We start from the raw sequence: 25912 nt of genomic DNA, 5'->3' as shown, positions 1-25912 counted from the left end.
GTTGGGTCTCCAGCATCCGTCTGGACTGTGAGCAGATGAGAACAATGCGTTGGAGGCGGTGCTTTGAAGGAAGCGTAGCAGGCAGGGAGAGTCAGCAGAGATCTGGCTGCCTCTCATCACAATGGCATTTCCTCCTCAGCCACTTCCTGCTCAGGAGCAGTCGTCCTTAAAATCGCAGCAGAGACTCGGCCTGCACCGAGGGGTAATATGGAGCCGGTCGTTTGGTCATCAGGACGCTTTTATTGCTGCGGTGTGAACGTTGTTGTGTCTTTGACCTTGCACAGTGGCTGGTTTTATTATGCTCTTCCCCTGCCGCCTTTTCCTCTGTACAGATACACGCAGAATATATTGTCCTATTAATGCAAGCAACAGCATAAAGTGAATATGATGAGTAAGCAGTAGGGGCGGCTGTGAGCATCACCTGAAACTCAGCTGATGCTTTATGGGGCTTTTACACACATTAGGATTTTTGGGCTGATCGCAGTTGTGATTTGGCCATTGTGGCTTATTTGACCAAGTCGTACTGAGTCTGTTCCAGTCGGTCAGTTGTGTGATGTTTAAGGATGTTTGTCACTGTCATCAGGACTGTAAGCATCATGGCTGTCAGCCAGAGACATAATAATAAACATCCATATATATATATATATTTTTTTTTTTATGTTTCTTTGCTCTCTAAATGAGGTTGTTGATTGATGGATGTTGATTTCTGTTTTGGTCCAGGAGCGTGTTCATGCTCTTGCAGGATTTGGGGGTTTGCTTTGCGACATAACTCTAACCATATTCTACCTGTAGCTCAGTGTATTGTCCTCAGTATTTACTCAGTTATGCTTCTTTCGGACTGTCAGGACTAAAAACATTGAGTGCACGTTGGAACAAAACATGTTTGAATAATAATCTTAATCTTACTAAAGATACATTTCATAACCAAGACCCATAGTGAGGACTCACACTCAGCCCCTATCAGCTGATTAAAGACGCTTGGCGTTTCCTTGTGAATCTGTAATAAGAAACCATTTGGCAACTGTCTTTTCCTGGGGGACATCCACCCCACAGGAAGTGGACTGCTGAATAAAAGGAGTGGGATGGATGACAGCTTCATAGAGACTTCCTCTGCGGGGACTGTGAAGGAAAGCCTGAGTGATTTTTCCCCCTTTTTTTTAAATGCTTGTTCTCCCACGGCCGCTGCAGTGAGTTGAAGTGTGGAAATCGGTTTACGGTGCCTCAGCAGGGTCAACACGCCGCTGCCCCTGCTGCCCACTGACAATGACCACCTCACGGCCCAGACAGGAAATGAGAGCAGAGGTTGGAGAAGGGCAGACGTGATTATAATTTTATATTTCATGGCTTTGGTTTGCGTTGGGAGAGTCCTCTCAGTCTGAGGCAGCAGTTAACACAACAGAGCCTCCCTCCTCCTCCTCCTGCTGCAGACAGTCTGAAGGACAGACCAGCAGGCAGCCTGAGGCCGTCTGAGCTTTAACAGGGCTGACAGTGGATCTGTACCATTAAACTGCTCTGCAGAGAAGGGCAGCAAACAAAAGATAAGACCAAACGATCTCCTCTCAGCCTGCAGAACTGTCCACTGCACCAGAGTTTATCGGACGATCTGGAGCCTGTTAAATGTTGTATGTAAATAATTCAGGCTTTTATTGCTTCTCTCCCCAACTGTAAAGGTGTACTTGATGTGTTGGGTAGGTTTAAGATACCTGCCTGGACTGAAACTTTCATTTAAATCTCTTTAGATTCACTGACAGTCTCACGTTCTTCTTGCTCGAGCTCTTTATTGATGTTCATAGAGTGAAACATTGATGACATCCATGTTGTATGTGTGATGTATTGTATTTGCATCATTTTAGACACACTTTAGACATCTTATAGTCTGGTCTTAGACCTCAGAATCACCGCCCACGTCTTAGCGTGTTTCAGAGATTCAGAATATGTCTGGAGTTGTGCTCATTGGTGGCTGCTGCTATCGGTTGAAAAAACAAACGGGCCAATCAGCGTGTCAGCTGTTAATGCACACACCATGAACGTCGAGCGGTTAGACTCTGCAGAAATGTTCCGAGAGAAGTCCAGGGGGAGAGTTTTTAAGATGCCATCAGCAGGGAAGCCGGCTGAGTCTCATTATGGCCTCTCCAAGCGCCTTATTACCAGGCAACATGTGCTGATTTGCATGACAGGGTTCTTGTTGTGCTTTCTCAGATTTACATGCCAGCAGGTCCCCCACCCACCATTGTTCTGTGGTGGGAGTTAAACGGTGCAGCGTGGCCAGGCTGAGGTTTGGATAGCTGCAGCAGACCACCCAGAGTTTATGTCTGACCTCACCTCACCCCCTCTCCTCTCCCACACCTCCCTCGTCTCCCACCGCCCTTCAAAGAGATGAGATCCAGACGTCATGCCGTCGAGGAGGCAGAGCACGCTAACATTAGGATGGAATGAGCTGAACTGCCTTCAGGGTCTGACTATCGTGGGTTATTGAATGTGATACGGGTTTATTTGGATCAAAGCTGCAGATATTCAGCGCTGAATTCACTCAGTGCTTTACAGGTGAATTAATTAAGACAGTAAAACATGGCTGACTACTGCACGAAAACAGTGAGATATATAGGAGAGTCATATAGGAATAAAAATCCAAATACAATAAAAATACAAGAGTGTGTTAACTTTCACTTTCCAGCTATCAAAACGTGAGTATCGCTTTACTTTAGTGATTTGTTGATTAATTGAAAACGAATCCTCAAACAATAATCGATTAATCGCCGTGAAGTCGTTTATTAAGCAAACTTTCTTTGTTTTAGATCATCGTTAACTGAATGTTAATCCGACTGTTGGTCAGATGAAACAAGTGGACACCGTGTGTGGGAAACTGGTGAAGGCATTTTTCAGACAAAACAAATCATGAAAATATTAGATTAATTAATAACATATATATTAGACTAGCAGCCCTAGTTTACTCATATTTTGCGGTAGTACACTCTTACACTTTGTGTGAGAGAGATTGCTTTTTAATGCTGATAGCAGTGTTTTTATTTTGGCAGGGATCATACAATTAATTGTTACAGAGTTAAAATGCAAAACCAAAACTATAGTTAACTTTTAATTAATGCTGGAAGTTTTTCTCACGCTGACACAGATTCGTCATGAGCTGATATCAGAGATGTTGTTTCGTCCGGTCTAATGAGGCTCTATATGTTGAAACTGATACTCTAATGTTTATATAGTGTCATATACTGTAAAGCAGCCGAGCCTGCAGGTTTTGTACGTCAGAATAATAATTAAGCAGTCAGTGAATAGTTTGGTATTAAAGGTTTTATTATAAGCACAACAGAATATTGTCCTCTGACAGTCCTAACTGTCAACACACGACGGTGGGAAGTTGTTACATGGTGACTTCTGGTCTTGCTGCTAAAAAACAAACATTTAAAAGCAGAGCAGCCGGGTTGTATGAACCCCGGCGCTCTTTCTGTCTCAGGCTGTATGTGAATGTTTTATACGTAACGACAGAGCAGAAGCAGCAACCGCTAACCGAGACTGGAACAAACTGGTTCAGTGAGCAAAGCAAGAAACAAACACGTATTTAAACTGGGTGATATGGTGAAAACCAATATCATGAGTATGGGTCTCAATGTAGCTGTTCTCCTCAGTCTGCAGTCAGGCCACAGGCACTGCGGCGGTGCCTTGAGCTCAAGGCTAACATGCTGATGTTTAGCAGCTGAGGCTGGTGGGAACGTCAGTAGTTCTGCAGATATTGGACACATGGTTCCACCTGATGATGGTATTAGATGAAAATAAAGGAAAGGCTGGGATCACCAAAGCTATTATGATTCAGCCTGAGGGGAACATGGAGGTCTGCACTGTATTTCACTCAACCTCATAGTGGAGCTAGAGGAAAAGTCAGGGTGGTCACCAAAGACAGGATTAATTCTCTGTCTGTACAAATAGTTTAAAAACCTTTTAGATTACAAAATGCTCAGCTTTAAAAATTCGGACCATGTATCATCGTGACAAGAAAACCTGACCAGGTCATATCGTCACGATACAATAGGACCCTTTTTCACAGAGGATATTTTGACATGGTAGGAAGAGCTCAGGTGTAAATAATAAAATGAATGATGGCCGAATTCCATTCAGCTGCTCCAGTTTCAGGGTCCTGGTGTTCATGTTGGCTTACTGTCATGCCTTCCTCACTTCACTAGAATGGAGGAATCATTCATGTGATTAGTACCACCAAAACGAATTACACTGAACCGGCAAAACAAACGCATCACTTGTGGATTATCCCTTTAAAGATTATTGTATTTGTCTGAACGGGATGGAGAAACTCTCCACTGAACAATCTTTAAATACAATCCCGGTGATGCAGATTCCACTGCAGGTCTTGCAGACATGATGATCAACATATTCACACCAACACATTGTGTAATATAAAAATACTAAATCGTCTGGTTGGAGTGGGGCGGCCGTGGCCGTTGCTGGCAGAGTTTGTCGGTGTTGTTCCAGCTGATAGTCTCCTGTGTGACGGTAGTAAACTACCATCAGCCTCTTCCTCTCTGTGCGGCGCGTCTTCCTCGAGCTGACACTGTTATGAATTATGGATTGAAGTAAAAAGCCTGGTGTCTCTCAAACCGCTGCGTTCCACTGACCCACATCTGCTGTTTTCAGTTTTTCCTTTAATCACCGTGTTTACATTGACCACAGGGGTTTAAATATTTGTTTGTAGTGTTATTTAAAAGCAGCAGCTCAAGTTAAAACTGGGAGGGAAGAGCAGACGCACCGAAGTGTCATCTACAAACTGTCAGAGATAACACGAAACAACTGGCTGAGGTCTGGGGTCAGTGTTTAATCTTCAATCTGCAGAAAAAGCTACATATCTGCAGTATGTGCTCACTGAAAACAGCAAATTACCAAAATGATTCCAGTGTTGGAGGTTGGATGTATGGAGGACGACCGGAGCTGGGTCACTGTAGGACATTTTATTACTGTGATATGTCGAGCAGCCAAACAATGTTCAGACTAAAAGGCGCAAAGTGTTTAAAAGGGAGATGAAGCAAATCTATGAGGAGTTCTACTTTGGTTCGTGAATTTGTGCATCCACGTTCATTTAACCCCCTCTGTATATGCAGTATAGACTGCTCCACAGAAGAGGAATGAGAGACACCAAAATAATAATAACAATAAAGGTTTCTGGCTATGGCACGGTACAGCACCCTCCCAGCAGCTATGCAATTACATCTGCTTAAGCGTGTTTTAAAAATAAATTGTGATTCACCTCATCATATCAGACCGTCGGTTTTTCCCGTTACGTTTTGAAAATGTATAAACTAATGAAATGAACTGACGATTTTGAAATATTCATTTTCCACTCAGTTTACCAGCGTGTTAATGACCACAGAGCTTCATTGGTGTAAATAAATAATATCTGTCATGATATTTGTGAACATTAATCAGACATCTGCATTCATGAGTCAGAAAGCCGAAAACTCTTGAGTGAAATAATTTGTTATTCGGTTTATATTTTCTAATTCTCCCGCTGGCCTGTGCGTGAAGATCCACAGTCCTGAGAGGAGGCTTGGAGGATCAGAGTTATTTAGAAGGCTTTAATCACACACATATTTATGCACATCCACTTTATACTGGAGTTTATTGCTCAGTTTATGTTGATTTGTAGCACGCTGAAAGCTCATAAGCAGAAAACATTCAGAATTAAAAGAGGGTTGAAAATCTCAAAGCGCGATGGTCAACGTCAACAAGGCAAATTTCCAAAGAGGAGAGTGTTAGAGTGCGATGTTCCACACAGAGCACAAGTAATAAATAAGGAACACTAAAAGGTAGATTTCTTTGTTATCTTTGTGTTATTAAATATGTTATATAATCCAATTTTTTCTGTGTCTTTCAGAGATCATGGGAGGCTGTTGACATCCGACTTGGCCACTAGCAGAAGGAAACCCATTAGAGTAGCCTGAACACAGCGGGTGGTGCACAGTGACAGGTCCCAACATGGCCGCCCATCGAATCAGAGCCACCACCACCAACAACACTTCGCTCCCACGGTGCAAGTCCGAGGGGACGCTCATCGATCTCAGCGAAGGAGTGTCAGAAGCCAGCCTGACGGATGTCAAAGGTCAGCTGGAACAGGAAGAAAGAGTCCCGTCTGTTTGTTTTCATTTTTTGTTTTGCTGCGACGTGTAAAATGTCTAAAACATGAGAATCAGGTTAGAGGACTGCAGTTAAGACGGCTGGCTAAGTTTGTAGACGTCATAGAGAAAAGACTCTGCACACGTCTGCGCTTGTGGTTTGTGTTTGTTGTCGAGATATTGAACCATCTCTGGTTAGAGAGGTGAACCTGAACAGCAAGTGGATTCTACTTTGTTTGGTCTGTCCCTTCAAGAAACACAAACAGCAGGAGCAGATGAATCAGTTTCCAACCTCTCTGTGCTGTAACAGACTAAGTGGATGTCTGTGCTCTACTTAAAGCATCTGGTAGTGACAGTCCATAGCTGCATGGGATAGCCTGTGGTTTTTAAAGATGAATAATAATGATGTCCTTGCAAGATGCGCAGGTCCTTTTGTTATTCGAAACTGTTGCACACGCAGGCCTTAGAAAATATGTGTTTTAATCATGTTTTCGTTCTTTCAATATTTGTGCAAGAAATAAATATCCATGAAAGCTCCGTGTCAAGGATTTGAAAGGTTCTGACTGGGCGCAGGGACACGGTGGTAGACAGCAGTGATACCCCCCTCAGCCATGGATCTGATCCAGGGACACTGAAATTAACTGGCTAAAAGAAACTCATAGATGCTATAATCTCATACTCGTTCTACTACTCAGAAAACTCAAGATGTGGTGTTTAGGCCGTATCGTCCACCTCTACCTGACATTTCTTTGTTTTTTTTCCCCAGTGCCTTCTCCCAGTGCCTTACGACTGGACGCGACTGCCTCCTTCGGCGCTGCCAGGGAAGTCGTTGCCATTAAGGACTACTGCCCATCCAGCTTCACCACCCTGAAGTTCTCTAAAGGAGACCTCCTCTACGTTCTGGACTCGTCAGGGGGAGAGTGGTGGTACGCCCACAACAACACAGAGATGGGTTACATCCCTGCGGCTTATGTGGAGCCCATCAACTACAGAGACTCGTCCTTCAGCGACAGCGGGATGATCGACACCGTGGGAGACTGTAACGAGGAGGCGGCCAAAGAAATGGACCTTCTAGGAGAATGGGCAGGGGTGATTCTGAAACCGACCACCTTCCAAAACGGAAATCCTTTCGCAACAACCCATACCTCTACAAACCCTTTCCTGAACGGGGGTCTTCAGAGCTCACTTGATCAGAACAGTAATGAGAAATCAGTCGACCTCCTTCTGTTTGATACGCTCACTCCATCAGTACCCAACTCCACCAGCAGCACCGCCGACATCAATGGTTTTGGCAGTGGCGTTTTTAACTTGAACCCTCTTAGTCCCACTGTGGGGGTGGGGCAAACGTTGCGCAGGGACAACCCGTTTTTTAGAAGCAAACGGTCCTACAGTCTGTCTGAGCTGTCCATCTTGCAGGCTCAGTCCGACGCCCCTCAGGCCTCAGGTTTCTTTGGAGGCCTGAAAGCACCGGCGCCAGAGCAGTTCCAGAGCAGGGAGGATTTCCGGACAGCGTGGCTCACCCACCGCAAACTAGCCAGATCCTGCCATGACTTGGACTCGCTGGGTCAGAACCCAGGCTGGGGCCAAACGCAGCCGGTGGAGACCAACATCGTCTGTCGGCTGGACAGCTCAGGAGGGGCTGTCCAGCTTCCGGACACCAACATCAGCATCCATATACCCGAGGGCCACGTCGCCCCCGGGGACACCCAGCAAATCTCAATCAAAGCTCTGCTAGACCCGCCGCTAGAGCTGAACAACGACCGCTGCACCACCGTCAGCCCTGTGGTGGAGATCAAACTCAGCAACATGGAGACCAAAACCACTGTTACCCTGGAGATGAAAGTGTCTGTTGTGGTGAAAATGGAGAGCAGGCAGACGACAGAAGTCTTGTGTGTTAGGAGTGATTGTAAAGAGGGACCTTACACTCCCATACCTCAGGCATACATATATGGGGACACAGTCCAGGTGTGCCTGGACAACCTGGAACCGTGCATGTATGTGTGTGTTGTGGCTCAGTCCCAGTCCATATCGCCGGACTCCATAGTTTGGGAGCATGTGGTTAAAAAGATCACCTTAGGAGTATATGGTCCCAAACATATTCACCCGTCCTTCAAGACAGTCGTGGCTATGTTTGGCCACGATTGTGCCCCAAAGACGTTATTGGTGAGTGAGGTAGGCAAACAGGTGCAGTCTGCACCATCAGTAGTGCTGCAGCTCTGGGGTAAACACCAGTTTGTCTTGTCCAAACCCCAGGACCTCCGCGTTGGAGTTTACTCCAACATGGCCAACTATGAGGTAAAGGCCAGTGACCAGGCCAGAGTGGTCCGCGGCTTCCAGGTTAAGCTAGGCAAAGTCAGCAGGCTCGTCTACATCATTGCCACGCGCAACACTGAAGATGTTTCTGATTTCACCTTAAGAATCCAGGTCAAAGACGACCAAGATTGTATACTGGCTCAGTTTTGTGTCCAGACACCAACACCGCCACCCAAAGCGGGCCCAAAGACATCAGTGCAGCGGCGCTTCCTGAAGAAGAAGGAAGTGGGCAAGATAGTCTTGTCTCCCCTCGCCATCGCCACCAAGTACCCTGTTTTTCAGGACCGGAGAATAAATAACCTGAAGTTTGGAAAATTAATCAAAACTGTCATCCGGCAAACAAAAAATCAGTACTTGCTCGAGTACAAAAAAGGAGACTTCGTAGCTCTGTTGAGTGAAGAGAAGATCAAGCTGAAGGGCCAGTTGTGGACAAAAGAATGGTACATTGGATATTATCAGGGCAAAATGGGATTTGTTCATGCAAAGAATGTGCTGGTGGTTGGCAAAGTTAAGCCCATTTACTTCAGCGGGCCCGACCTTACCACTTCACTGTTACTGGAGCAGATACTCAAGCCCTGCAAGTTCCTCACGTACATCTACGCCTCCGTAAGAACTATACTGATGGAGAACATCGGCAACTGGCGAGCGTTTGCCGACGCCCTCGGATACGTCAACCTGCCCTTGACCCATTTCTGTCGCGCAGAGCTGGACAGCGAACCCGAGAGGGTCGCGTCCGTGCTGGAGAAGCTGAAGGAGGACTGCAACAACGCGGAGAGCAAAGAGCGAAAGTCCTTCCAGAAAGAGCTCCTGACGGTAAGTTACAGCCTTGGCATCCTCCTCTGTTGCAGTGACTTTGCATTTCCTGCGAGTCATTGATTTGACAAAATGCAAATTCGAATCCCTGTTTTAAATTTTGAACCTCAGCTATGTCTTTTGCCCTTCATGTGTCCAATTAAATGGTCATGTGTTTCTGTCTGTGTCCTCCCGGTAGGAGATTTCTGTTTTCTCCTGCTGTCTGCCCACAGCTGCTTTAGGCTTTAGGCTTTAGGCTGTGGTCCAGTCTGTTAATTCTGCTGGGAGTGCAGTCGATAACTGCTGCGTAGGCATCGAGGTCCGATCGGGACCTCAGGAGCTGTGGAGAGCAGCAGAATGCTTTGTCCTCTTGCGAGCGTCTGTTGCTTGAGTTACAGTTAGTGTGTGTACAGTATGCTGATCTTCTAAATCCAATTGATCGCTAGGGCTGCCCTCATCTCTTCTATCTCTACGTACATATGAATCAGCGCGGTGAAACAGCTCAACGAAACAGACCCTTACTCTTGTATTTACAGTATAAAGTCCAATATTATGTGTTGGTACTGAATATCTTCAAAAACAGAGCCACAGGTGCTTCTCAGAGAGAATAGTGTCTTTTCCAGAAAGATTTCTACCTAAGCGCAGGAGTCATATGAATAGATGAATAAATACATGAATAAAAGGTGCCAATACAATAAAATAAGTAAAAGTCCTTAAAGGATTATTGCACAAGTCCAGTCAGACATAAGCTGGGATTTTACTTTTTTTTTTTAATTTTTTTTTATAAAAGAGCAGATGTGTTCGCTGCAGATGGAGAGGCCTGTTCCTGCCTCATGCTTTTCTTTTTTTTTTTCTCCAAAGAGGACAAAATGCTGAGCTGTGTTCACTGTAAATGTACAAATCAGCTCTCAGACACTTTCGGTCGTGCGTCTTCTGCCACGGAAATGTGGATTTTCAGTGTCGCCTCAGGCAGGCCCGGGTAGCAATTCTCATCCTGAGACGTCTAAACACACTTATCATATCCAGTCTGACTTCTCCTTATGGCCTAATGCTCCATAAATCTCATTTTCATCTTGGCGGTTTTTATTGTGTATGTCTGTGCCTGTTTGAAAGACTACAACGTTTTCCCGAGAGTGGTGTTTAGCCTCCCTGCTGCCTTCACAGCACTGGTCCAAGACTTTGTTTCTCCGTCAGCATATTATCCTCCTGACAGTCTCTGTCGGAGGTCACGGACGTACTACAGCTGAAGTAACACGCAGCAGAAACACTGTAATTTACGTGAGGTTGTAAACACTAGTTAGAACCATTTATAGGCAGAGAAACTGCAGTATGGAAAAGAACATAATAAAAGGTGGTGACTGAAAATATGCCATTTGAGGGCGTCACTGCTGTTCATTTCTGAATATAGGTCTGTTTTTTGTTTCCTCTGTCAGGATTACACCTAAACTACTGGTTACTGTGGGGACAATCAAAGCACACAGCAATCCAGCAAATTGGAAATCACGAAGGCTCTTTGTTTAAGCGATACGCAAATACGCTATTTGTGCCGTGCGCAAACATCTGATGTTTGCTTTTTGTCTTCGGAAAAGTGGATTTTGTTGCATGTGTGGGCCTCAGAGTAAAGCTGAGCGAGTCAGATGAAACCCTCGTCTTCCCGCGCGCTTGTATTCTACGTGACAGAAGACGATCTCTGGTGATTTGCTGGTGTGTCATTTGACATGGACGGACGTTTATTTTTAGAAGAAGCAGAACCAAATCAAAAGCACTGTGGTCGAAACCAGAGAGCTCCTTTGTGCCCAAATGTCTGAATCCATTGTGGTGGAGAAAGAGGTCGTCAGCAGCAGAATGAACACACATGCACTGTATTTGTTACAAGTATAGATGTTTAACTGCCTCTCAGGCCGGTCAGTGTCGTCATAACATAAAAATATACAGAACATCTCAAAAAAGGTCCGACCAAGATGTCAGCTTGTTGAACGTGTCAATAATGGCTGCAGGTGGGTCCTGTGAGCCGCGTGAGGTGAACTGCGAGTTTTTGAAGCTTTGGGCGTTACATTTGGAAAAGAGTTTATGCTTAAAGCTTTAGGCGATTATGAATTATGTTTACAGATGATAATCACTTGTTCACAGGAAAAAACACACACCAACAGAGAGGCTACCAGCAGCAGGCAGTAACAGCCTCAGATTTATCATACTTTACATCATACTGTGCCGACTAACTGGTGGGTCGATGCCCCTCTAACAGAGTGCACCTTCTGTTTTACAACACTGCACGGCCGTGCTTTTAGAATGGAATATTGCTGTTTTTTAAGATTTGCTCCTGTTTTTTTTGGGGGGGGGGGGGGGGGGGGTTTGGAAGATTAGACTTTTATCTGTCCATATATGGAGCATCTTTTGCCTTTAATTAGAAAGTGACAGTAGATGGCTGACAGCAAAGGAAGGGGGAGAGGTGCAGGTCAGGACCTTAAACTCAGCTCGTTCATCTTACAGGTGGCACCAGGCCAGAAGTCAACCGGTTGGAAGATTTTTGACACCACGGACAACAATAAACACAATTAAAACAGACCAAAAAAAGGGGAAACCGTTTAACTACGTAGCAGAGCAGGTCCACAAAAACCCACGGCAATCACTCACGCTGGCTAGAAGACAGATTGAAAGTGGATTTCTCAAAAGTGACCACACAGAATTAGAGACCATGTTGCAGCCCAACGTAGGAAAGCCGTTGAATGTTTTAGATGTTGGTGCGACCTTTACAGTGAGTATTTTGTGACCTCATGTGACCTCAGAGTCGACCGATCTTTGTGTTTTCCAGAGGAGACTTTGTACGAGTTGCTTTTAACCTTGTTTGAGCCAATATGCGTGTAACAACGCTCCATTGACGCATTCATCCTGGAGGTTCCCGGGTAGCAATGTGTGAGCTCTTGTGCGATGGATCGGCGTGGACTCGCAGAGCAAGTCCGCTGGGAGTCGTGTTTGTTTGTGAAGAGGTTGTGTTGTTGTTGTCAGCGGATGATGGAAAGGATCCAGGTCGTGTCTGTTGGATCTCAGGCGGCAGATGTTTCCTGCCTCATTGTTCAGAAACTAAACAGAAGCTCCAGTGGTGGACCTGCAGGCGCCTGCAGTCCATACGACTTCCCAGAATCCTCCTTGACCCAGACCCCCCTCTGCTCATACGGCCATTCACAGTGACGGTGAATTCTGTTACACCGCAGATATGATCTGTTTAATGTCTGCACTACAGATGGATATTTTACAGTATTTAATAATTCATTGAGACGGTAGTGAAAACATGCGACCTGAATATCTGCCACAATGTGAGAACACAGAACTGTATTTGTTCAGATACCTTCCTTCTGAAATTTGGTCTCTCTCGCTGTTTCAGACTCTTGAAGCTGGAATTACACTTCTCTTGGCCGCATGTTGTCCTGACAAATGTGTGCGTTTTTTTCATTTATACTCTTAAGGATTGGTTGTATAATGCACAAGTCAGTGTCATATTTAGCGAACCACAGTGTAAAGAAAACACTGAGGGAATCAGGAGACAGCGACGGTGACAACAAGCGACGACACCCATGAGTGTGAAATGCGAAAGAGTCGGGATTTGGCTACACAAATGGACGGGACGCTATCAGACATTAAAGAGCTGCTGAACATAGTGGAGCGTTTAGCTAACAGAGAGAGAGAATACTGGATGACACGACTCCACATGATGAAGCATCACGTTGATCCGCGGAAATAAGTTCATCATATCAACTTTGTAAGGTGATGACATGTGAATGTTTTCACAGCTCGCTTCTGCTGGCTTATGCCAATAAAGGTTAAATCATTCAACATGATAAATAAAAGATGGCTGTTATATTTAGACACAATGTGACAACATCAACATGTCAGTTAAACATCTCTTCAGTTTCACTTTAAAGGTTTTGTATCACAGAAAAGGAAGAGAAGAGGAAGTCCGAGTCAGATGTGATTTCAGGTCCGTTTGACTATAGTTCTCCTCAGTGTTTCCCCAAATTGTCAACACAGCATTGTGAAATGAAAGCCATGTTGTGATTGAGCGATTCTAGGCAAGCCTTTGCATGTCCTCCCTCTCTGCCGCAGACATCTTCGGGGGATTTAGGCAGAAATTAAAAATGCAAAACAAAAAGTGATCCACCCCATTCCTCTCTCTCTCTCTCTCTCTCTCTCTCTCTCTGTCCTGCTGTAACCTCTCTCTCTCTCTCTCTCTCTCTCTCTCCACATGATGTGAAGGCACGTTCAGGTTTTACAGTAAAAATGAACTCTGCCTTCTGCTTGCTTGTTTAAACATTTACACACTGAACTCTCTCTTGTCAGCAAAGATTTACCCACAAAGTAGTAGGCACAAAAGTAATGTTATGAAAACAGCTATAGTTTTACATTTATATTTCATGTTTCTCCTGATAGACCAACAGCAGAGCACAGCTCTTTTTGTTTTTGGAGAGTGTGTGTTTACTCGGTAGCTTATTTTGGGATCAAATGTAAAACTGTAGTGAGCTGCTTCTATAAAATGACCTCTTCCCCGTTAAAATGTGGATTTGAGATATTTCAGTTTGGACCAAACTGGGACCGACTGACCAGCTAACCAGCTGCCACTGTCGTCCGTTACTGTGACTATAAAGTGACATCACAACAGGACTTTATTGTGTATTTCTGTAAACACAGTTTTCCCTTATTTAATACTTTGTGTCCCACATGACGTGAATAAAACTGGGAGCTTCCTCCAATGCTTCTGTTTGTGAAGAAAAGGGGGAAACCCTCCCCCTTCACCCTGCTCTTCCTCCTCTTCCTCCTCTTGTTGCAGACAGTCAGTGAACTGGCTGCAGATTCCATAACATCTTGAAGCATGGGAGCACAGACGTGGAACCTTTGTTTGCATCTCGGTGCTAAAAGGGGATTTTCCTCTCAGAGCTGTCTCTCACTCTGCAGCAGAGCGTCCGACCCTCCTGAATTATTTGCAGTGAGATGAGTGTGGCAGGTAGAGCCCGGGAATAACAATAACATCCTATTTCTGGAGCAGGACTCTGAAAACCGGAGCGCCTTCCAGGCCCATTATGCGATTAGCTCTCTGCTTTGCCATTTTTGTACACAAATCTAGACTTTTTTTTCCCCCCACCATCTCCGGCCTCCTTCCTCTTTTTTTCCTTCGCTTCCTCTTCTCCCCTCCTTCAGTGACTGGGTGTGGCGAGCTGCTGCTTTTGGAATAATCGGCTGAACAACAGATCGCTCTCTCTGGAGATTTTGGCCTTGTTTAGGAATGTGGGAGTTATTTCAGAGCAAGCTTATGACGAGTTCACGTGTCTAAAGTGTCCAAAAACCAGCAGCCACGGTCTTTGATCTCACCCAGGTTTTGATTTCGAGGTTTGTTCACAAAAAGGCGAAGAGACGAGAGAGCAGGTTTAAAGCAGAACTGGATGAGGAATGAAATTGCAAAGCCACAGTGCGGCTAAGATGGAGTGTAAAGGCCGTAAATGGGAGAGGTGGAGGAAGTCAGATGGAAAATGAAGATGGGATAGAAAAATAATAAAGAGGAGATTGAAGTGGAGAGATTGAGTGTCAGTTTTGTAGCTGAGAGGAAAAACAGAAACAGGATGATGGAAGAAACAAGTCATTTATCAAAAGCCTCACTGTTGGTTATACCAGAGGTTTAGTGTGGCCGGTTTATTCGAATGTCAAAGCAGAGTGTGCAAGTGTGTGTGTGTGTGTGTGTGTTTCGGTGTGCAGCGACAGACATGATTGAAGCGCCCGCTTCATTTCCACATCAACGTTATCTCTGAAAATATGTCTGCCGGAATTTTCTTCTCGCTTTGACAAGCAGATGATTTATGCAGCGGGGGGAGCTGCAGGGCTTCAGAGCGCCGCTTTCTGAGCTGGTGAAACAACCTCTGTGGCATTTAACTAAAGCACACACACACACACACACACACACACACACACACACACACACAGAGTCCCATAACCGTCCACACACACCAGCTGACATTTTAGGAAAACACAGCACAGCATTTAATTCCTCCTCTGTCTCGGTGTATTGTTGCGGTGCAAAGAAGCTGTTTGAACTGCAGTAATTGCGCTGCAGCAGACGGAGGCGGCTGCAGCACAATTATTAGTTTAAAATCAGGCTGGAGACTCACAGGCCACGGGTGTGGCGATAAATACTCTACAACGCGCCATCAAAGATTTACGGCAGCCACAACGGTTCCGACCAGGAAGACGTGCCAGAAGAGACCAGCGGCGTGCGGCTTCACCAAACGCCTTCTTAAACTGGGCCTTCGACACGCACTGTGCCCTCATCGCACCCCCCCTGTTGTGTTCGCCACCATCTCTTCACCTCAGTGTGGTCGTTCATTGTTGACCTTGAAATAGTTAGTCTGACATCATCATCATCTCAAGGTCCAGGTGTCGTGTTGACATCAGCGCGAACTCCGTCTGCTAATTAACGCCACGAGATGCAGTTAAGCGGTCCAGTAGCTGTAGTTTGTTTCGCCCATGGTCCAGCAACGCAAAAATAATCGGCAACAATTTTGAAAATTGGTGAATTGTTTCAATCATTTTTCAAGTGAAAATAGTGAGAAACTTCCAAACGTTCTTTAGTTTCAGCTCTGAAATGAGAATTTGCTGCTTTTCTTTGTCATGAATCATCGTAAACTGAATAACTTTTTGTTTTTTCGACAGTTGGTCAAACAAAACAAGATATTTTAAGACGTCACATTGAGCTGTGGGAAGTTGCGATGGACTCCCCCCCCCCCCCCCCCCCCCCCCCCCCCCCCCCGTATTTTGTGACATTCGTAACCATTAGTTGCAGCTGTAGCTCAGTTTTCACTCTTTATTTGCAGGCTGTCACTACTTGCTTTAGATGAATCAAGTTTTATGCCTGTATGTGCAACACAAACAACTGTCTATCTAGGCTTTGTTATGAGTGGACAGAGAGGAGAGAGTCGAGGTATTAGACCCACGTCGGGACAGTCTGAGCCTCAGCAATGTCAAAACATGTGTTTATTGTGTCAAATTAGAAAAAGAAAATGGATTCTGTCGCTCTTATCTGTTTTATTTGGGTTTTGGGGAGGGACCAGGTTTATATTAGACCAGCAATTAAATGGGATCCGGAGGAATTAATAGGCTGCTAAGAACCAAACAAGGCACCAGGGAGAGATGCTGGAGGAGTTATTGATCGAGTCCCTCCTTAATTCACCGTCTGTGTTTTTATAATGGAGGGGTTTGATGCTTTTATATGGTAATGACACCTTCACTGAGCACAGAGTCCGACACTGAAGAACTCGAGAAAGCACCTGATCACCTGAAAGGACGTTTTCCAACTAGTTTTGGCCGTTGAGGCTCATTTCATGCACACAGTTAAAGCCTTTCAGACAGATGAAAAAGGAGGAGGAGGAGGAGGAGGAGGACGTCTGATGGATAAATATATGAGGAATACAAACTACAAAGAGAGCGGAGGAAGCCCCACTGCTCCTTAAAATCCAGAGACATGGATTAAAGTCATGAATGTGTTCCTGCATGTACTTAAATCATGTGTTGTTCTTTATTGATAAACTGCCAAACAAGCACCTACATTTCTCTGCATTAAATGAATAGCCCAACATTTTGTGAAGTACGCTTATTTGCTTTGCAGCTAAAAGTCAAATGAGAAGGTGGATATCACTCTCGATCATATCAGCACTGTGAATATGAAGCTACAGGCAGCAGCCGACGAGAAATAGCTCGGCACACTAACCCTGTTAAACCACTAACTGTCTTTTTCCCTCAGACTACATATAAGTGGGCATCAGAGGTGCTGCTGAGCAGATTTTGTGGCCTTTGGACAGAACCAGGCTAACTATTCCCTCCTGTTTCCAGTCTTTATGCTAAGCTAGGCTAACATAACCGTCTCCTGGCTCCAGTTTCATATTTGCGGTACAGACATGAGCGGAATCGATCCTCCCATCTAACTCTTGGCATGAAAGGAAAGTGAAAACTCACATTAAACATCTGTAACTGATCTGTAAGTGACCCACGTTTATATTTTAGGTCCTGCTTTCAGAATATAATGTAATATTATAGAGAAGTTGTAACTGTGGATGACCACAGACACAATCTTGATGTTTATTAAGTATCAAAGTGTTTGTCAGTCCAACTGTTTGCTGTGGTAACCAAGCAGCACTCCTGTCTTAAACCTGTAGTAAGACAGGAAGTGATCCCCTTTATTTTGGCAGGGATTTCCTGTCGTTGTTATCCAGCGAGGAAACAGGTGCCGTCAAAGGGTTTATCTCCCCGACAGCGTCTTCCCCTCGACACCCACGAAGAGCCACAAACAAACAGGCGCTGAGTCACTTAGAGCGGCCGACTCGCCGACTCTTTAAACTCATTCCACGAGTTTACGCTCGATTCTGACTTCTTCAGCATTCCTGGAGGAGCGCCTGATTGGCCCACAGCCGCTGCTATCTCATCCTCTGGTCTGGTATCAGAGAGAGAGAGAGAGAGAGAGAGAGAGGCTGCTGGAGCATGGCATTCCTCACCCCCCCCCCCCCCCCCCCCCCCCCACCTCCACCCCCTCCCTTCATATCCTGCCGTTCCACACATTCCTGCACATGAAGCTGAAGCCAGAACTGGAGCTTTAAATTCACCTTCGCTCTGTTGATTCTGCGAGTCAAAGGCTGCATCCGAGTGTGTGTGTGTGAACTTCTGTCTTTGCAAGGACCAATTTGAGTTTCTGACCTGTAGCATGACGACATTTTTGGAAAGCGAGGACATTTTTAGGAAGTGGTCCTGGTCCGGTTTAATATCTTTAATCTACATTTTCCTTCAGTTTATATTATACATTATATTATATACATTATGTATTATAACATTATATTACTATTATTATTATGATTACTTAAATTCGTGTGAGGGACTAGGGAAGGTGTAGAAGTACAGTGTGTTGTGTATCATTGCTATGGACCCTCTTGTGAGTCTGAAATAAAGTTTGAATTGAATTGTCGGCGTCAGTCCTGGTTAGCAGGCGTTTCCCTCAGTTCAGATGTGCCATGAATCCTCAGTGTTGCTGCTGAAGCAACATGAGGCTCTTGTTTCTATTTCCACCAGAAAGCATCTGAAAAATGCACAAAGCTGAGATTTGCAGGGGGGGTTGGGGAGGCAGGCTGTGGAAAATAACAGAGGATCAAGTCAGTGGAATGAAACCTGGAGATGTACATTTATTAGTCTCTTTGTAGCGTGGGTGGTTTTCGTCAGACTTCACCGTCTTCTGCTCAGTTTTCCATCTTTACTAGACTCCTTGTTAACAATTCACTGCCGTCCTCTCTCTCCCTGTCCACTGATTCCCAGTCAGACCTCATATCTGCTCTGTCTCCAGAATCCAGGATCTTAATCATCATTTCAGGCTGTACTTTTCACTTCTCTTTTATCTTTTCACCTCAGTCTAAAGTCCTCTTGCGTCCGTCCTCTGCAGGCTCTGTTGAAGATGGACTGTCAGGGCCTCGTGGCCAGACTCGTCATGGACTTCGTCCTCCTCACCACGGCCGTGGAGGTGGCCGGACGCTGGAGGGAGCTGGCCGAGAGGCTCGTCAAGGTTTCCCGCCAGCAGATGGATGCCTACGAGGCGCCGCATCGCGACAAGAACGGGGTGGTGGACAGCGAGGTACGTCTGTCCTACAGGACATTACTGATGTCTTAAGATGTGAACGTGGAAATGGTTTGTTTACAATCGAAGGTCACACACGTGTTACTTGCTAATCAAGGCTAACGGTAAACAAAGATGTCGGTGCATTTTAAAGAGTCTTGTCTGCTCTGTCGGCACGAGGCGTCCAGGCGTGTCATGCATCAGCACGTCACGGGATGTCTGTTCCCTCTCCCTCTGTCTGCAGGCCATGTGGAAGCCGGCGTATGACTTCCTGGTCACGTGGGCCGCTCAGATCGGCGACAGCTACAGGGACGTGATCCAGGAGCTGCACATGGGCTTAGACAAGATGAAGAGCCCCATCACCAAGCGCTGGAAGCACCTGACCGGCACGCTCATCCTGGTCAACTGCCTGGACGCCCTGCGGAGCTCCGCCTTCAGCCCCGCCGCTCAGGACGACTACGCCATCTGAACCCTGTCCCTCGCGAGTCCACGTTGATCCCGCCGGTGTTCCCCCGCACCAGCTCACCCCGCGCTCCTGGAGCAGTTTGAAAATGCTGCACATCGGCTGCCCGCTCACTCTGAATGCCACTACTGCTGTCGTACGTTGTTGTTGCTCCTGCAGTGCCGCCTTCAGCACAGGAACACCAAACTGCCCCCCCACCCCCCACCCCCTCCACGGCCACCGGCCAAACAACACATTGCTGTATTGAGTGTTCACAAGGACTCTTTTAATAGTTCCTGTCTCGCATAGTTATGTATTTTTGTACTCTTATTATGGCACAGCGTTTTTTACAGCAACACTTTGAACCCTTTGGTTAAGAACTGCGGATCGAACGCCAAGAAAGACACTTTTTCAAGAAAAAGAACACTTTTTCGATATGGTATCCTCGTCACGTGTGTCAAACCCGTTCTATTTATTTGTCCATCAAAGAGAAGCTTCTTCTCCTTCTTCTGGTTCTCTCACTGTGGTCCTTCTCATTTCACGAATCCATCCCCTCTGCTGTCAGTCTGTTCATTTCAGTGAAGTTTGCTCTCCAAACCATTAGTTCATTAACTGATCAATTGTCATTTTAACGTAAATTAATCCAGATTAAATAATTGAATAGTCTAAAACGGCGTCTGTTAATTCAACTTGTTTTGTGCTTCGGACGATAATTTGATCTAATCCGTTTTCTGAACGAACTGTTATTGTGTGGTTCATCCTTGACCGTCTCAACTCAAGGCGCACTTACTCACTCGTTCCGGTGCTTTTGACCACATCACACAGGCCTCACCAGCAGATTCAGTTTTGCTCAGTTGTTACGGAGCTGCAGTAGATGGCCGTGATTCTCATCTCGTCCCTCTGCTGATGAGGACCATGTGATGCGACTGAAAGGACAAGTGAGTAAGTAGACTGTTATATGAACGACGGATATGTTGATTAATGGATTAAAGTAAGATATTGTCAGCCTCGCCCTCCATGCAGCAACTCTCCGTCTCCTGCCTGCATCGCTTTTGTCCGATGGACGTTCTTTTTTTTTTTTTTTTACCAAAGCTTGCCAAAAATGAACCGGGCTCTCCAGATGACCTGTATGCCGTTGAGACCACTGTTGTAATGACGCTGTCTGTCAAAGCTTCTGGTTAGGGGTTTGTCTCAGTGCTGCATACTGTATAATGTGGTAGGTGTTGCAAATCCAGTGCTGAGTTTCCAAACCTTTTTGTGACTGCATACTTTTGTGGAAAAGACTCTTAAATAAAATGTAAATATTTGTACACACCGCTTGTCGCATGGTGCCTGCGCCCGGCTGCAGTCTGTCGAGGTAGTTTCACTGTGAAAAGCACAAAGAGCTCCTCAGTCACGAGGAGTTTCCTTATCTGGAGCGGGAGCGACGGGCCGTCATGTTTTGTGCGTTATCAGCTTTCTGTTTGTGTCAGAGACCCCCCCCCCCCCCCCCCCCAAAAAAAAAAAAAAAAAAATACATCATATGAGAAAATGTGCAGTGGAAGCTAAACGGGATGCTGCAGAGACGAGAACAAACGGAAGGAGAAAGATCAGGGGGGAAGAAATGACCTCCGGCGGCTCGTCGGCTTATCTTCCCGCTGCCCTCGTCACTTCACACGTCTCGTGTTTAAGAGATCAAACGGCTGCAGCCTCAAACATCAGTCTCACATTTCGGATCGGAGCTCGACTTGTCGTTTTTTTTTATTTCCAGCGGCAGAGGTGGAAATAGTAATCGTCTTGCCAGAACAACAATAACAAGAGCTTCACCACACAGGCAGATTCGCGTGGAGGTAGCCACGCTAACGTTTAGCATGTAACCTTCTCATGCCATGCCGAACATCAACATGTTTAGTTTGTTAGCATGCTAACGTGAGTACCGGACCATGCCATTGTTTAGCATGTAATGATCGTGATTCATATATGGAGTCTGAGATGTCTCAGACAGGCGTGGTTTATCCCACATGGAGACCAAAAGTGACGTAAATAAAATCCAACAGTAGTGCAATGTTCTTTCAGCTCGTTTAAATGGAGTTATACACTGTTTTGTATCTGATTTGACTTAACAAGCCGCTACAAGATGAAAGCTTTTCCATCTGCCATGTTAGCAGAGAGAAGAGCACCTTCTGCGTGTCAGAACAAATCAGAGAAGAGAAACATGGGACCCCCCCCCCCCCCCCCCTTTTTTTTTTTTTAATGATTTTTAATTATTTCAACCCTCAACTTTTGTCTGTCGTTTTGTCGCCGGGCTCTGAATATTTCAGTGAGCCAACAACGAGGAGGAGAAGCCAGTCGGAGTGAATCAGAGACTGTAATCGGTAGCTTCGGCTTTGAAGCCCTGCGATTGGATGTTTCTTCTTGAAATGCACCTTGGGGGTCGGAGTTGACACTTCTCCCGCGACGGTTTTTGTCCACGTGCGACTTTCAACGAAAGAACCAGATACTCTCGAACACAGCCAAAAATAACCCTTTGTAGCTCTTAACGGGAGGTTTCCCATGTTTTTTGCCGACGCGAACGCAGCATTGGTGCGTTAACACGACATAAGATTTAGCAAGTCAGTGCAACAAGCTCACAGTTCAGCTGAGGATGGGATGGGAATACCGCCGGTGCAGGAACTGCAGTGTTGGATTAGTGTCATTTTGGATCACCAAAGTCACTTGGATTCATCCTCTGGGGAACATGAATGTCTGTATAAACTGCCAACCCTCGAGACACGCAGCGGGCAAAAGAGACAAAGTCTTTTGAGCCATGCTAGCTGAGGTTTAACCAGCAGAGCAGCTCGGGCTCCTCATGCTGGACGTCGTATTCGCGTCTCGTTGGGATGAAGAAGATGAAGAAGATCTGCCCACTGGTCGTGTGACTCCAGCGACACCGGATCTTAATCTAAAGTAAAGATGGGAGTGCGCCTCCTTTGCTCTGATAATTGGGAGGATTTCCACCTAAAATCATCTGTAACTTTTAAGGCTCATTTTCATTCCGCCCTGTCCTTTCGGAGCCTCTCGCTCTCTGTGCCGCTGAAGCAAGCAGACCTTAATTAAATACACAGATTAATGGAGGAGAAAAAAAAAAAAAAAAAAAAAAAAAAAAAAAGAGCCAAAAGGAGTGGAATTAATTACAGCAGAGTATGGGCTGACATGCTTCAAATCCCAGCCTGGAGTGCTGGTAATGAGCTCCCCCAGGGTGGCAGGACTCACAGAACTGCACGCAGCTCTGTACTCGGCTTCAAAATCCAGAGCTAATCTGTGCAAAGCGGGGACTCGGGGGGGCCGCTCGTTCAACACGTTTGACTTTTCATTGTCATGTCCAACATGTCCGGGCTGCCCTGACATTTTTTTTTTTTTTTTTTTCATCGGTACGCTCATTTTGGCTTTGGGCTTTAGTTTAGTCTATTCGACTCGCAGATGACGGTACGTATCGCAAGTGAGTGGATTATTGTTTAAGCCCCGCAAGTACCTGCAGGTCCCTCTCTTCGTCCACAGGTACGGAGCGGGACGGGAAAACCGAAAATGAGTAATCTCCCTGAATCGCCAGTGGCTGTCACATGCTGCACATTTTTTTCTAAAAGGGATGAAGTCTTTATGTTTCTGGCTCCCGCTCGCTCAGTGATATATTTTCCATTTCCATAATGCCGTTTCTAAATTTGGCCCTTTGAGGTGACCGAGCATGGAGCAGGAAATCAAAGCCCCCTCCCCCCCTCCCGCCCTTTCACCCTCCTCAAATCAGAAACCCGTGATTTTGTACTTTGTCGCTTCTCCCCAGGTTTTACACCTGCTAAATATGCTGGAGTGCTGATGCTAATGAATATTCATTTCATGTCCCAGCAGTTTCAAGATTCAGTCAAGAGTCCGAATGGTCTCGAGACCAAGGCAAGACTCAGACCGGCCAGTGTTCCTCATTCAGTTTGCTTACTTCAGTTCTTTGGTGGGAGTGAACTGCGATAACAGAACAGGAGACGATGTAAATGCGGCAAAATGTCATGCTAAAATTGTGACTACGACGCTGAGGGAAAAGTATACCATCATATTAGAAACGAAGATGGTCCTTTTAATCCGATATCTGCGGTGACGCCAGGTCACGTGACCTCCTCTAAAATGCCCGGCGCGCGTGTTCAGCAGGCCGCGTGAACGACCAGGGCCGAGATTTTATATTTGCGTTCAGGAGTTTGTTTCGAAGTTAAACCGCAAAAACAGAATAATGCACGAGGTCAACAGGCCGACGAGTCAAAACCTGAGTCTCACTTCACGGCCGAAAAGAATGTGGACACTCGGAACGTCCCATGAACATGAATGTCCTCCACGGCGGTCAGGTTCCTCCACGCTGAACTGGGAAAAGCATTTCTTCATGGCGCAGAGAGATCCTCGCGTCGAAACGGGAAAGCATTAAGATTTCCCTTCGTTGGAATCAAACAAAAAATGACACAAAGGCGTGCGTCCACATACTTTTGGCCATGTAACGTCCATGAAAACATTCAATTCAGACAGCACAACAACAGTGACAGCTCCTCTTCGGAAAGTCTTCCATCACATTTGCATTTTGTTTTCTACAATTGTCCTCCCCGGCTGAACGCAAACAGAGTGGTGCTGTAATGACACCCAGCCCATCCCGACGCGATGATTGTGGCGTTTCGTTTTGAGCGGCGGCGCTCCGTCTGTCGACAGCAGCGGCCAAATGTCGGCTGCGACGCGGCTGCCTGCTGAGGGGAGGCGGGGGGGGGGCTCACACAAGCAAAGACCAAGCGCATGATATCAAAAGATGTCCGTCTGTCGTCCACGGCTGATGACATAGGAACATTTCTTCATTGTCGGGCTGCGGCAGAGGCCTCCTGTCCTGTCCGGCTCAGATGGGTCGTAATAAAAGTGAGAGGGAGAGATTCGAGCCGGGACATGAGACGTGAGAATGTGCAACGCGAGAGTTTGCTCGTGTTTGCTTCCTTCTGGAGCTGGTGGAGACCAGAAACAGAAGAAGAAGAAGAAGAAGAAGAGGAAGGAGAGCGAGCGTTTGGCTTCCATCCGTCAGGCGGACAGAACTCCAGCGGGATGGTTCGCGTTGCTGCGTGGACTTCATGAGTCATAACATGTCACTTTTTCTTTTAGCTCCTTCTGCTGCCCAGATGGGCAAAAATCTATCAATTCTGCTTCAATGCGCAGTATTTTGTGTTTAGTATACATACGTTGCTGCTCCTCAGAGGATACTCCCGTTTTGATGTTAATGGCCTCGCCGTCTTTTCTCCTTTGCAAACAAACTTTTGCATTTTTAGCTCCTGGAAAGAAGCGTCGGTTCACTTCAAAGTTCTGCAGATCTCATGGTGAATTCCAGAAATGCGATTCCCAGTCCGGACGTTTCACTGTTGGTTTTTTGTTTTGAAAGCGACCCGGCAGCTCTTCCTCTGCGCTTTCCATCAGACGAGGAAGATTTTGATCCGTCGCCGCCACCGGAGGAGCCTGTTTACTTCCGACGGCAGCAAACAAACTGAAACCCTCTGATGTCTTTGGGAGGCTCTGAAAATCAGCTCCCAACAATCTACTGCTGTTTCGGTCCTTTATTGCTATCAAACATCTATATTTATGTATTAGTATATATATATATATATATATATATATATTTGAGTGCATTTGAAGTGAGAGCTACATGTAACTAATATATGAATTCCATGAACTGCCTTCGCCTGCAGTTCTGCTCTGTGTGTTCGGGGTGATTTCAGGGATTCATACATGAATAGAAACAGGTGATTTTCTAACGTTGTTCCTGCAGCAGGAGACACGAGCCGAACAGAAGCGTGTTTGTTCTCTGATGAGAAAGGTGAGTAAGATCGAAACCTGGCAGAGAGGCCGACTCCTCTCTCTGTGTGTACTCAGCACCGCCACCCCCCCCCTCGCCAAACCAAAGCCTCCTCTGTGTTTCCACAGTGTGGGACCACAGTCCACTGCCTTAACCCTGTGCGCGCTGAACGCTCTCAGATATGAGGCCTCGTGGGGAGATAAGGGGCGCAAACAGGAGCCAGAGCGAGAGGAGAGACGGCGGCGCCTTCACAGAGCTGCCATCTTAGTTTAGCATGTTAGCATGCTAACATTTGTCAAGTACAGCTGAGGCTGATGGGAACATTCATCGGAACGATGACCTCTGGAATAAAGTACCCATCGGTAAAGTACCGATGATGGCGCTCAAAAGTCAGAGGATCGCCAAAGTGTACTAGACTTCATCCCGAGGGGACCATGAATGACCAGGACCTCTGCAGAGCTCACTGCAAAGTCTTGCGTCTTCATATGGCGATGTGATTGAACGTCGCGCTGACTTACCTAATTAAAAATAGACTTTTCTAGCTCTCTGTGGCTTTTAACAAAGACTTGACCCGCAGAGGTCTCGGGATTGTGGGAAATGGAGTCCGTGAAAGGCGCGTGAAACTGAATTATATTGGTCTCACGTCGACCGCCCGCAGAAACACGGCGATTTGAAAGGATGCCGTCCCTGTAACGACCTGCACAGCTACATCGATCACGTCCACGGTCGCCGAAAAGCTGCTGGCTTCGGTTCACTCCGAGGACTTTTTGATGAAGACGGAGGACTGC

The 25912-nt window shown here is 46.1% G+C and overlaps 1 protein-coding gene across 1 annotated transcript in view; it reads left to right on the top strand.

The window, feature by feature from the left end:
• Window positions 1-20619, top strand: part of LOC139292388 (SH3 domain-binding protein 4) — a 31396-nt gene extending 10777 nt beyond the window's left edge. The window contains exons 2-5 of the mRNA XM_070914716.1: window positions 5894-6118; window positions 6898-9257; window positions 18697-18885; window positions 19112-20619. Coding sequence (XP_070770817.1) covers window positions 5995-6118; window positions 6898-9257; window positions 18697-18885; window positions 19112-19336 — 2898 coding nt within the window. The 5' untranslated portion in view covers window positions 5894-5994 and the 3' untranslated portion in view covers window positions 19337-20619. The remainder of the gene's footprint in view (window positions 1-5893; window positions 6119-6897; window positions 9258-18696; window positions 18886-19111) is intronic.
• Window positions 20620-25912: the final 5293 nt, after the last annotated feature.

This window comes from Enoplosus armatus, chromosome 11 (genome assembly GCF_043641665.1).
Source record: "Enoplosus armatus isolate fEnoArm2 chromosome 11, fEnoArm2.hap1, whole genome shotgun sequence".
Taxonomy (NCBI): domain Eukaryota; kingdom Metazoa; phylum Chordata; class Actinopteri; order Centrarchiformes; family Enoplosidae; genus Enoplosus; species Enoplosus armatus.
Note: the sequence above shows the minus strand (reverse complement) of the source record. Positions and strands in the feature narration are given on the sequence as shown.